This window comes from Anguilla anguilla, chromosome 8, assembly GCF_013347855.1.
Source record: "Anguilla anguilla isolate fAngAng1 chromosome 8, fAngAng1.pri, whole genome shotgun sequence".
NCBI classification, from domain to species: Eukaryota; Metazoa; Chordata; class Actinopteri; order Anguilliformes; family Anguillidae; genus Anguilla; species Anguilla anguilla.
In genome coordinates, this window is record NC_049208.1 from 42,575,877 (window position 1) to 42,589,799 (window position 13,923).

The following is a 13,923-nucleotide window of genomic DNA, read 5'->3' on the forward strand; positions in this document are numbered from 1 at the left end:
ATTACAATCTTTATAATGAATCAGTCCTTTTAAAATCTTTACATTTCATTCTGTACTGAGTTAGAGCTTAAGCTATTGTAAAGCTGCAGAATGCAGACATAGTTCACTATAATTCAAGCAGAATTATAAAATTATAAAATTTCTTCAATACATTCCAGCAGCTATCAATAAATGAAGTGTTCTGTGAAAAAATCTGGTTTCTGTGAGTCTCCTAGGCCATGGTTACACCTGTCGTTTCATGCAATCTCAGTCATCAGAATGTGCTAATCGGAACACAACTTGCTACGTCTACATTTGACAGTTAGATGCAAGCTCTTTGGCCGCATATGTGTTCAGATTTCTTGTTCCCGCCCAGTATTTACCAACCATCCCTTAAAATTCCATGTAAACACACCCCTTTACCATCGAATGAACTGCAAATGCATTTAAAATGGAACAACCAACTCTTCATGAACAGAAACACTGAGAGTGATGGGAGGGAGAAGAGAAGCGGGGGGAATTATTTTTGCCACCATGTATCTTAAAACAAATATATCAAATTTGTGATGAAGTATGTAGTAAACTTTGCTGTTGTATAACACATGTAATGTATCTGAATACTCTCTACCATGTTAACAGAAAGTCTGCCACGAGACCTTCAGGAGTCACTCATCAGCTCTGATTGTCTGGGGACTGTGCAGGAGGCACCAACAGCAGCACCTCTTCTGGCCTCTGCAGACTGGGACACACGTAACAGTCTGTCTGCTGAGAGGTGGAGGGAAGAGGGACCACGCCTGGTAAACAGCATGTTGGCACAGGAATATGTAGCACCAACCATCTGCCAACATTGTGGGAGCAATCCAGCAGCTATCCATTGTAGAGATTGCCTCCCAAGCTCATATTCCTGTGCAGAATGTGACATCACCATACATTCTGAAAGGTACGTTCTTCATAACAGAGATGCCATGACTCATGGTTTCTTCCAGCCTTTGCCGCCAAACACTGTCATTGAGGATGAGGTTCTTTCTCAGTGTAGTAAGTTCTAGTTTATACGAGCGAACACCATATTTTATATTTCGGCCCGTAGAAGTTATCTTAATTCACGTGTATGTTTTTTTTTTCAGTGCGGCCTTTACCTGTGGAGGTGCCCATGCAAATATGCGGCTGCACACCAGAGGCATTGAAGGCCAGACCGGGAAAGCCAGTCGCTCTGGTCACAATGAATGGTAAGGATGTGAAGTACTTTCCTTTGTCCTGTTTGCAAAATATGTTTTAAAAAATTCAAATCACTATTCTTTTTGTTTTAATAAAGGACGTGTTTATTTTTATACGCACGTATCCGTCTCCGTTCATGGACTGCTTGTTGGAACTAGGGCCCCCAAGTAGTGGCGAAGTTGGAATTCATTTGACGCCACTACACCTACACAACCCCTGCCACAATATCTTAATGTGTTACATTACTTGATACAAACTTATTGTTTATAGAACTTCTGTGTTAAAGGACTATCACATTCACAATTGTGCTGTTCAACCTAATAGCAGCACGGCTTTGATTCCCTACGAAGCACTCGTACTTGAGGGATATTGATTAATTAAGTTGCCAAGTTGTATTGGAACGAAAATATTGGTGACACCTAGTGGTGATTTGAAATGCTGTATAACTGAGCTCAAGGTGTACGCTTAGTGATGACAGTACACAAGTTGTTATATTATAGTGGACGGCATTGTGACTTTTGTAGGAAGATACGATCTCAACGTGCCAGAGCTGATTTGCGAGACCTGCCATGCCATCTGGACGCCTGGGGTGGATGACCTTATAAAAAGTAGCTACTGTCCTGCCACCTTGAACTTCAGCACCATTTATGACACCAACATTTTTTGGTCATTCCAAGAAATGAAGACGCCAGGCATGTCTTGCCAAGCATTTCTCAAAATGCTTGATCAACGTACTGTACGCTTTGGCCGAGTGAGTGTTGGTTTCATCTATCCTACAGTATTGTTCACGTGTTATTTTGTGTAGTGAAAAGATGTTTGTTGCTCATTTTGCCGTAAATCTCTTGTTGATTTCACTGTATTGCATTAGACACCTGCAGCAGACACCTTCCATAAAAGTTTTATGGAGTGGGTTGCCGTCCAGTTCGAGGTGGCCAACCTATGCAAGGAAGACCAATTCCTCTGTCCTGCCTGCAACCCTCATATGCTTGTGGTTTCAGTGGATGGAAACAAAAAGCATTACCAGTTCAAGAACACAGCAGGGTATTCCGAAATGTGTATAATGTCACTCTGGTTGTGTTAATAAGAAAACATAACACTTAAATGTGTACCAACTAACCTTTGACTGGATTTAACAATATTTATGTTGGAATGTCGTACTAAAGAATACCTGTTTTGTATATTTGTGTTTTATTAGGTCAAAGGAGGGGGGCATCTTTGAAGGCGTCTTCATAGCCAGGGACGAAGACGTCACAGCATTTGTGGACTACATCTTCAAAAAGACTATTCGTGTAAAATTGCAGAGTATATGTTGCATCTGAATCTTTAATGCAAAACACCATCAATCGTCAAGTGTATAGTGATATCAAACTGCACACGCTTTCTGTCAGTAAATTCACTTCCTACAAGCTTAGCCCTGTTCTTTACCAGCTCATGTATACAGGAAAACAATAATATCTAAGTCATAATGATGGTCTTTAACTTTGCTCCATAGTCATTAACCATGTTCTATACTGTAGGTGCCTGGAAAAGGTGTTTGTGGAGGGGAATGGACAGCAGCCAGAGAGACGTCGCAGAGGTCAGCTAGCAAGTTGAATGAGGAGGGTTTGGAGATTGCGGTCTGCCGTCATGGTGTGCTGCTGTCTGCCCTGAACATCTAAGGGGGAGAAATCTTTGCTTTTCCTATGTACTTGCAAAAAGAGATGGCAACTAGGTACAACATAAATTTCTTCTGCATGGATGTCACCTGCAAATATTGGCCCTACCTCCAGAGAGTCTCAAAAAAGTGTCCAGAATTACAGCACCTTCTAGAGATGAGACCCTTCCTCACTGTATTCCATGCCAAAGCTCATGACTTCAAATGTGAGGTAGGTGTAGATAACTTTGTGATTGTGTATGATAGTGCGGCAGTCGAAACCTGCCATAAATGAGCCTATACATATATTTATATACCTTATATTCCTTATCTTTTTGGAAAAATACTGGCATATTCGTGTATGTTATTTATCTTATAATTTGTATTGTATTTTTGTATATCAGCCTATATTATTTATCTTAGAACTTGTATATTGTGTCTTATATTTTATCTCTTATTTCTTATTTTACTACATCTCTTTGTTTTAGCACTGTTATGGAGTTACGAAGTTAGCACATAAGATCACCTGATATCTGCATATGACCTTTGACTGCCACTCACCAATGTTCTTGATTTTTAGAGTTTTGTGTATTTTAAACCAGGTTAAATGGAGCGGGGCTGATCCTACACTGGGGGAGGAGGTAGAACAGTGCAATGCCTTTCTCTCTAGGATTGCAGTGACAACTAAACACATGTCAAAACCAGGTAAATGGTCTGCATTTATATAGAGCTTTTCCAATCTCTCAAAGCACTTTACAAATTTGCCTCACATTCACGAACTGTTGGTGCTGATGACGGAAACTATGCACAGTGCCAATCTAGCCATCCTGAGCAGTTCAGTGCGGTTCAGTGACTCTCAGGAGAACCCGGGATTCAAACCAGCGAACCTTCCGGTTCCAAGACAACATGCTCTATCTCCTGCAACCACTGTTGCCCAAGTGTGATAATGCTAACATCCCACTGTCTGTGCTTGCAGGATGTAGACATGCTGACCCTTATGGCGATAAGGTGGAATCAGCAAAAGGTTGCGAATTTGGCCACGTCACTGACGCAAAGATATAACCGACATCAGTCATTCGTTTGTGGATGTTTATTTTTCTGTGTTACCAGTATGTTTATCTGAATGATTTTGTATTTATTTTTGTGTTGTTTGCCATTGCAGACCCACAAGGCTCTGCAAAAACAGGTGCAGACCCTGGAGTCCATGTCAGAGCAGTTGGGAGTGGCAGAGAGCCAATTGGACGACTGGGTGGATGACGTGAAATACTGGGCAGAAAGTGGGGAAATTACTGTTAATACATATCGTTACAAATGATAAATGAATCTTGTCTCAGTATTCCAAACTAAACACTATTTTTACCCATTTCATACCTATTTCTTGGCAGCAACAACGACAGAACAACAGCAGCAGCTGACTTAGGCAGTAAGATCGAGGTCCTTGTGGCTGGGATAAAATAACGGTCACAGCAGCTTTACAAGGAAAGAGACGGCAACAAGGGTCGTGCCAGGCTCCGTGCGAAGATCAGGACGGAGAAGGGGATCCTGGCTGCTGTTGTGGAGAAGTACAACAGTATGGTTCCAAGCACACAAACTGTGAAACCATTCTGTCTCACGAAACAGCATGGCCGTGGCAGCAACCACAAAGTGGTATGTATGCACTCCTTTGAAGGAGAGCTAGCAGGTACTGGCAGAAAATGTGTTTGGGAATGTGTTATAAGTTTTATGCTATTTCCGCAACCGTATTGAAGGTGAATGGGAAGCAAATATGAGCATTTCAAACTTGTCACAGGGACAGACTGTTAGAATAAGTTATTCTCAAATGCATTTCAGATTCTGTTGATCTAAGGACCAAAACAAAAGACTTTGACCAAATCATGGCATTAAGAAGACTCCAGGAGGAGAAGAAAATTTTGGTCACAGAGATGGACCGTCATTGGAAGTCCCTTTTGAGTCGTAGAGACACCCTGGAAAAGCTGTCCCACCTGGTGTCTGATGACACAGTGATGAGTAAGACCATGCATTTCAATGATATATTTCATAAAAGTTCACAACAATAATTGTTGCTAAAGTTAACTAACGCAAGTGTTTCATTGTGTTATACCGTTAAGATTTACAATGGATTCTGACCAAAGAAGGGTCCAAAGGACTGCAGTGCATCATCCAGAGAAAGCTGTGGAACCTTAAATGGATGAAGGCTTGTGCAAGAGACTGTTACTTACTGTTACTTACAGAAGACAGCAACTTGCTACAGGACATTTGAAGCAACATTTCAAGTGACAAATATGAGCATGGGAGTGGCTCTGAAAGCTCAGATGAGTTGTAATGCAGTGCTATGCAGTATAAGTGCAGGGCATTATCCAATCTTTGGTAGGATTAAATTTTTTGAATCTGGCAGTAGTGTGATCTTGATATTTGGTTTGCTTGCTAGCTAACGTTACAATGATTTTGTTTTGTTTCAAGCATCATGCATAGGCTACTTAGTTATCTGGTTATGTAACGTCATGGTCATATTGGGTAAATGCAAAGTAACATTGGCTACTGCAGATAGGCTACTAATGCTATTTTTTTGATGTCTTTTCTGTCTTTCATCTTTGTATGTCTAATAATTGTTAGTCTATTACATCTGATGTGTCTCTGTTGTACTTCACAAACATTGTACAGTTATAGCCTGATTTTCAACCTTTTAGACCTGATATGTTAAAATATGTTAACAGCTAAACATGTTAATTGTTCAAAACAGGGGTGGCCAATATTAGCCAGAAAGGGCTGGTGTGGGTGCATGCTTTTGCACCAACCAAGCAGTCACACGCCTGATTCTAATCAATTTCCAGCGAGATCCTTCCCTATCTGTCCTCCATTGTTAATTCCTCTCTTGCCTCTTGTCATGTTCCCTCTGATTTTAAGATGGTTCGCATTACCCCACTCCTCAAGAAACCCACCTCAGACCCCTCTGATGTAATGAATTATCGACCCGTATCGCTTCTACCTTTTCTGTCCAAAACCCTTGAGCGAGCAGTGCTTAAACAGCTAACCTCTTTTCTCCACCAGAACGACCTGCTAGACCCTCACCAGTCTGGCTTCCGATCTGGGCACTCAACAGAGACTGTGCTCCTGGCTGTGGCGGAGGCACTCGCCACTGCAAGAGCCTCACGCCTCTCCTCTGTCCTGATCCTTCTTGACCTGTCTGCAGCATTCGACACGGTCAACCACAAAATACTCCTCTCCACCTTGGCTGAGATGGGCATTACTGGGACTGCCCTGTCTTGGTTCGCTTCCTATCTTCCAGATAGGTCCTACCAGGTCACCTGGATGGGGTCTGCCTCTGCTTCTCATCCCCTTGTTACAGGAGTACCGCAGGGATCTGTACTGGGTCCTCTGCTGTTCTCCTTATACACCAGATCTCTTGGTTCAGTCATTAATTCACATGGCTTCTCCTATCATTGTTATGCAGATGACACACAACTCTTCTTTTCTTTCCCCCCCTCGGCCACACAGGTCAATGATAAGATCTCTTCCTGCCTGGCTGACATCTCCACCTGGATGGCCAGCCACCATCTGAAGCTCAACCTCAACAAAACTGAGCTGCTCTTCTTCCTGTGCAAGACCTCCTTACTTCGTGAGCTCTCAATCACGGTTGATGGCACCACAGTGACTGCCTCTCACTCTGTAAAGAGCCTGGGGGTGGTACTGGATGACCAACTGGACCTCAAGGAGCACATAAAGGCAACATCACGGTCCTGCAGATTCCTTCTGTACAATACCTGACTATGCACTCTGCGCAGCTGCTCGACCAGGCTATGGTGACCTCCTGCCTTGATTACTGCAACTGTCTCCTTGCAAGCCTGCCAGCTTGTGCCATACAGCCACTACAAATGATTAAAAATGCTGTTGCCCGACTCATCTACAACCTTCCCAAATTCTCCCACGTCACTCCTCTACTGCGATCACTCCACTGGCTACCGGTCGCTGCCAGGATCCAGTTCAAAGTCCTGACCCTCGCCTACACTGCAGCCAACAGGACAGCCCCTATCTGCTTGCAGGACATGATTTAATCCTATACACCTGCTCGACCACTCCGCTCTGCAGCAGCAGGGCGCCTTGTACCCCCTCCCACCCAAGTAAAGGGATCACAGAGCTTCTCGACCCTAGCTCCCCAGTGGGGGAGCGAACTCCCTGACCCTCTTCAAACCTCTCCCTCACTACCCATCTTCCGCCGTGATCTGAAGACTCATCTCTTCAGACTATACCTGGACTAACTAGGGGCGACGTAGCTCAGGAGGTAAGTCTGGCAGCCCTGGGCGTATCGAAGTGTCCCTGAGCAAGGCACCTAACCCCTAACTGCTCTGGAGAATGAGAGGCATCAATTGTGAAGTGCTTTGGAAAAAAGCGCTATATAAATGCAGTCCGTTTACCATTTACTAACTACCACCACTCTGTATATTTAATTCTAAATTCCCCCCCCCCCCCCCTTTCATGACACTCGTTACATGTTCCCCCATCCCAGAACTTTTTGGTAATTTGTATTTGTCCTAATATTGTAGGTTGTTCTTCTGCCTAGTTGGCTTGGCATAGGTTAGGTCAGAATAGTGTTCACTGTGTGAACTAAACTGTGTACTTGGCTAGACATAGCTGTACAAAATAAGTATTGTAACTTATTGAACCTGTGTTTTGCAGTTGTCCATGACCATGAAATGCACTCTGGTACGTCGCTTTGGATAAAAGCGTCTGCCAAATAAATGTAATGTAATGTAATAATGAAAGGCCTGATTGAAGACCATCATTGTGCCTTCGCAGGATAATATTGGCCACCCCTGGTTTAAAACCATGCCATGCCATGCCATGCCATGCACAAACAGGAACTTGAAAGTGTGTTCAGAAGTTATGTGTTATGTGTTCTGTGTACAGTTCACACATGTCATTCTCAACCAGAGGATATTATAAAAAGTACGTCTCAGGAACTCAAGAACCAGTGACAGTGAGATGTCTGAGGTAAGGTCAAGCACACAGCCTGTGACATTGTTACAGTTCACTGTAAACACCCCCATTGCAATACAACTCAGAAACTTGGTATGTTTGTTCCGTCTGTCACCTAATACATACTCCAGATGGGAGTAGTTGGAAGGAGATGTGGAGGGGATGTGAGGGGTCCAGTGCGATGAGAGTGGCTTTCCTTCTGACTGACAAGGTGTACATTTCTGGTTGTTGTGGCTGGGTGGTGCCAGTTATACTTTAGGTTTCTTTGTCACAGATGTAGTTAGATGATTCAGACCATTTCCGACAAAATGTTGAGTTGCCTGCACCAAAAATTGAGTTGCTATGATAAAATTCAAAAATAACTCAATCATATTCTGCTTAATATACTTGTAAATACATGCAAGTGGAGTGTGCATACTAAAAAAAAGTTTCTGTGTTGATAATTGTTGAAAATAACTACAATATTCTGTCTAAATCATGCCACATGATAAGCAGAAGAGTTTTTGAAGTACAATCTTCATTTTTGACATGCATCTTCTATGTGGCATGACAACATTGGGCCTCATTTATCAAGCAACATATGAACAAAATTTCTCGTAATTCCTTTGTACCATTTCGTAACATTTACACATAAAAACTGGGATTTATCAAAGTTTTCGGGAGTCCAACTTGTTCGGATGTGCGAAGGGAATTTATGAAAACCTGAGACCACACTGCCTCTTCAAAACTTTGTCCGTGAGGACCTTTGGAGAAGGGCGCATTTCGTCAGGTGATATAGGGGCTCTCTTGCTGGTTACCGAGGGTCTTGACTCCTAGCACCGTCCTGGCTTTCTGCTGCAATAAATAATAACGATGTGTTAATTGTGATTCAGTTAGGCATATAAATTCTGAGCGATTTATATGCATGAGGCTATTCTTTTTTTAGTTTCTAGTGTCATATCATACCATTTTTGGCTCTGGGGTCAAGTGTGTTTTACTCTTAGCTGGTGGGACTTCAGCTGGGTGAGTGTCCTCTGCAGTAGACAGTGAAGTCCTTGAATCCCCTCTTTAGAGAGGGTCCGATGGTTGCCTTTAAAAAAGTTAAAATCCTATTGTAACTGTATACCGCTTCGGTGTCAGTGGGTTCTGGCTGTCAGAACACATATAGACACATAAACGGCACTTGCACACAACATACATAAATAAAAGCAAAACATTCACTTATTTAAAATGTAATGTAAATCATTGATTTGAGGTGAACCTATAATCCAGTCATAAATACCATGATCCAGTCATAAATAAGTACATACAGTTCACATTCATTTGAAGGGAAAGAAAGTCAGGAGGAGGAGTCACGTTTAAGACACTGCATAAGGCACCTTTTACGACACTTAACCCCTTAGCGTGCAATCCAAATCTTGCCAATCCTTGCCCATTTAGGGGGTACCCTATTTAAATCTTTATAACTCCAGATGTGAACACCACAGAGACTTGAAAAATGGCTTAAATGAAGCAAGACATTTGTACAATTTACAGTACTAACGCAGATTAGTTTATATTCATAATTTTGGAAGAAAAAAGTACCAGAAATGCAGCTGTCTAGACAAAATATCAAAAATTAATTTGCACTGTTTTAGTTCAACTGTTTTGACGGAATTACAAGCTTTCAGTCCGTACAGTGGTATAAAATATCTAGGGGTCCAGAAACATATCCAAAATCTCTCCAAAATTAAATAAAATGTTTTTTGTCCATTATAAAGCATATAAATGAGCCCCTTATGAAGGTTTAAGATGAAACATTGCTATCAGATTTTAAGAATAATGCAAGAATATTGTCACACAAAGCGATACAGTACCTAAATGTGTAATAATGAACTCTTATATGTATTTCTATACTCTGTACTCTCGTATGTTTTTCTTGTATGGGGATGGGACGACATGAAAACAATTTTAAACCATCCACCATGTTTTGGCAATAATCCAACTATCACGTCATCACTGTTGCATGCTTCACAAAAACTATTACACTACCATCTAACGCTTACATTGCAGTGTGAAATATCCACATTATATAACACCACTAACCTATTTAAAGACACTCAATTAAAAAATAAAAACCGTATATAACCGAAATATTTTGAGCAGTAATACTTACGCCTACATAGCAATGATGAAATCTCATCCATGTTCAGTAGATGGGGACAGACACAGTATCAATGATACTGTTCTATTCGCTTCTGTTTTGCTCCAGAAAACGATGTCAGCTAGGTCTATCAGCAAACATGAGGCTTAGCTATGTCCAGAAGTCCTCAATAATAATAGTATTTTCCCAGAAATTACAAAAAATCGTTTACCACGTTTCATTAGGTGCAGCTACCACAGAGTGAATGCGTAAGTGAATGCGATGCTAAGAATATTTTTGGTTACGCTGACCTATAAAACGTTATATATATATATATATTCCAAAAGCAAAATTAGACATGTTATACATTGTTAGAAAGCATATACTCTCACCTACTGAATAAATGAATTATCAATCAAGCCAGACTGTACTAAAAAGGGTGACAACGCCATAAACAACAGGTGTGGTATTACACACAGCTATTTTGGAAGGTACCCAGGCATCACAAACAGATTGTACAAGACAATATATGACCACTCAGTCTCAAAAGGGACATCTCTACACGTAAAACCAACGGTAAGGTTGTATATTTATTCAATATTTAGTTCCAGATATCAACTGTAGAATGACATGGTATCATTTAAAAAAACTTTTTCTCGTTTATTTCGTTATTCAGTGAGCAGCATTTTCACTGCTGTATTGGCATATCTTAGGGCTACTGTCAGGTTTATCTTGTTGCTATGACGGAATATGATTTTTTAGAGGTGAAATAATATTTTTATGAATGCCAAGATAGACAATATTGTCCATAATGTCATGGGTGGCGGGTGTAGTTCTAGATGAGACTGCAGGGAGTGGGTGCGTATTAAATGAACGACCAGAGGGACAATGGTGGTGCTGCGAAATTCCATTTTTTGCGCTAAGAGGTTAAGGCAGGCGGGGCTCACGGCTAACCCAAAGAAGTGTGCTATTGGCCGAATGGAGGTACGGTATTTGGGGTACCACTTGGGAAGTGGACAGGTGCGGCCTCTAGTGGACAAAACCGCCACGATTGCAACCTGTCCCCGACCTAAGTCAAAAAAAGAGGTAAGGTAGTTCTTGGGGCTGGCCGGCTATTACAGATGGTTCATCCCTGCATTTTCGGAGCTGACCAGTCCCCTAACTGACCCCTAACCTGAAAAGGTGCCTCAGATCCGGTCCAGTGGACGGAACCGTGCCAGCAGGTATTTGAGAGGGTAAAAGAAGCTCTCAGTGGGGAGCCGCTCTTGTTCACACCTAACTTCTCTCTCCCTTTTGTTTTGCAGACCGATGCGTCGGACAGAGGGCTGGGGGCTGTTTTGACCCAGCAGGTGGAGGGAGTCGACCGCCCCGTGCTGTACATTAGCCGAAAACTGTCGCAACGGGAGGCGAAGTACAACACGGTGGAGAAAGAGTGCTTCGCCATTCGGTGGGTGGTCGGGGCCCTCCGTTATTACCTTCTGGGTCACCCACTCACCCTCTGCCCGCCTCCAATAGCTCCATCACATGAAGGATACCAACGCCCGGATCACTCGGTGGTATCTGGCTTAACAGCCTTTTAACTTCAAGGTGGTCCCTAGACCGGATGGTCATGGCTGACTTCCTCTCTCGCCCCCCAGGAGGTGGAGGGGGGGGAGGGGGTTGGGGGGGTTGGTCATCGGCCGGATGGCTCCCCGGCCTAAGTTGGGCGGTGGGGGTATATGGTAGGCTGGGCATGGTTTGGCATCGGTTGCAGTGAGAGTGAGAGGAGCAGCTCTCGGATACATCGTCACAACTGTCAGAGGTAATTAGCACCGATAATTGTTAATTGTTTGATTGCGTTGATTGCCTCTGATTGTTTTCAACAGTGAGCCTGGGGTTTTTAAAAGCCGAGACCGGGAGTCTTCGCGAGTGGAGCAGATGCCGGAGAAAACAGAAAAACAGTATTTGATTGTTAAAAGAAAAAAAACCCTGTATTGGTTTATTTTCAAACAGAAGAATAAAAGAGCACTTAAGTGCTAAAAACAGAACTGCTGTCTCCCGTGAGTGTGTGTTGGAAGGTAGGAGGCGTGGCACTCACATTGCCACAATTTCTATGTAAGCCCTTTAAAGCCTTAATAGTCCCCTGTACATTTGTAATGAAGTTCAAAAACACTACTATAATGACATCATGAGGGCAATCAATGCTATGTTGGGTGTGTTCGACACTGCAAGCAGAGAGCTTTTTGATAATCTGTGTAAAACAAGGATGAAAACATTTTAACTGGTTTATAAACATCACATTTATTTGACATTCATCAGAGATTTTTATATTTCCTGTTCAAGCACATTCAACATAGAAGACTCTGAACCACATATTCTAAGTGTTAGTATGAGTTTAACAGACCTCTGAAACCATGGATAGAAAAGAGCATAAATGATTGGATTGATGGAAGAATTCAAATATAATAGAGGTGCTGTAACTGAAATTGCAAGATGGTCAGATTTTTTCCTAAAAAACATATCAACGAAGGCACTTACATAGTAGGGTACTAAACACAGAAGGAAGACTGCCACGAGAATTCCAAGGGATTTTGCTGCTTTCCTTTCAGAGGCCATAGAACTATGATCATTTTTTGGGCACTTTCTGACACTCCTAATTTTATTTGCATGCTTTTTAGCGATAGCAAAAATGTTCAAGTTTATAATTACAATCATTGAGCATGGTAAAACAAATGCAATTATGAAGTCAACAATAGCCCATACTTTATTAATTTTACCAACACACTCACCACATGTGATGTTTGCTTTCATGTCTGGAATATCTCCATTGAAATAAAGAAGCACCATATTGTAGATAAATGAATACAACCACAGTATGGCTATAATCCTCAAAGTTATATTATCTGTCATTTTCATGGAATAGTGAAAAGGGTTGGAGAGAGCAAGATATCGGTCCAATGCAATTAAAGCTACATTATAAGCTGATATACAAGTAAAGCAATATGATGCTATCTTCAAAGTTGTGCAATACAATATATCAAAGCACCTCCCTGGACCTATCCACATAGTAAAATAGAGGGGCATCACAATTACCCCAACAAGAAAGTCCACTATGGCCAAAGAGAGCAGGAGGAAATTAGTTGGTGTCTGAAGCTGCTTGAAGTGGCAGATGGAGATGATCACAAGCAAGTTTCCACACACGGTCAGTGAGACAACTACCGCTACAGACATATACAGCAACACATCCGCTGCTGTTAGTGAAGTTTGCAGACAAGAAAAGTTTGAATGGACACAGGGTGTCTCTTGATGCTCTTCTGTGAGATTCATAAAGGAAGAGGTTACAGTTTCATTGAACAATTAAACATTCTGTCCTTATACTTAATGTAGGCTATCAAAAAAAAAAAAGAATATCCTTTTGCGAATATGCATAAACGGTGTTACATAATGTAGCTTGCTGGTCTTGCAGAGTCGTTTTGGATCATTAAGTGCAGTAGAGTCACATTTATATAAAGAGGTTGCCATTGTTTTTTTTTCTTTTGGTGGTTCTCTATGAATCCCCATCAGATTAAATTAAATTAATTGTACAGGGGATTGCGTTAGGAGACCGAGATAAAAACTGGGAAAGGTCAGTGATGTAATCAAATAATAAAATAAGAGAATGGGTCAAGACGAAAGAGCTAAAACGCTTTCAACTAAACACTTGTTGATTCCAGAATTACAATGGTAACAGAGTGGAGCGTGCAGTGACTTGAATTATCTTGGAGTTCATGGAAAATTAAGAAAAACTAAACAAAAATTACATTAGTTTAACAGAAGCTTTTATCCAGAGCAACTTAAAATGGAGAAGAACACAAGTTCATTCAGTTAATATACACACATGAAAGTGCTAGACCTGGTTTACATCGTTCCCAGACTAGCGGATATAAATGTACCATCACTGAAGCACTCAGGCAAATTAACTATGCTAACAAAAAAACTAAATACACATGCTGAGCACATACAGATTACATCCAAAATAAGCCCTAAGAAGAGAAACCTATGG

At 41.7% G+C, this 13,923-nt stretch overlaps 1 protein-coding gene across 1 annotated transcript; it reads right to left on the bottom strand.

Annotated features, from left to right (window-relative positions):
- Nucleotides 1-12,170: 12,170 nt before the first annotated feature.
- Nucleotides 12,171-13,336, bottom strand: LOC118234634 (trace amine-associated receptor 13c-like). The gene has a single exon (XM_035431314.1). It carries the CDS (start codon nucleotides 13,206-13,208, stop codon nucleotides 12,207-12,209), a length of 1,002 nt encoding a protein of 333 aa, XP_035287205.1. The 5' UTR covers nucleotides 13,209-13,336; the 3' UTR covers nucleotides 12,171-12,206.
- Between the last annotated feature and the right edge of the window lie 587 nt (nucleotides 13,337-13,923).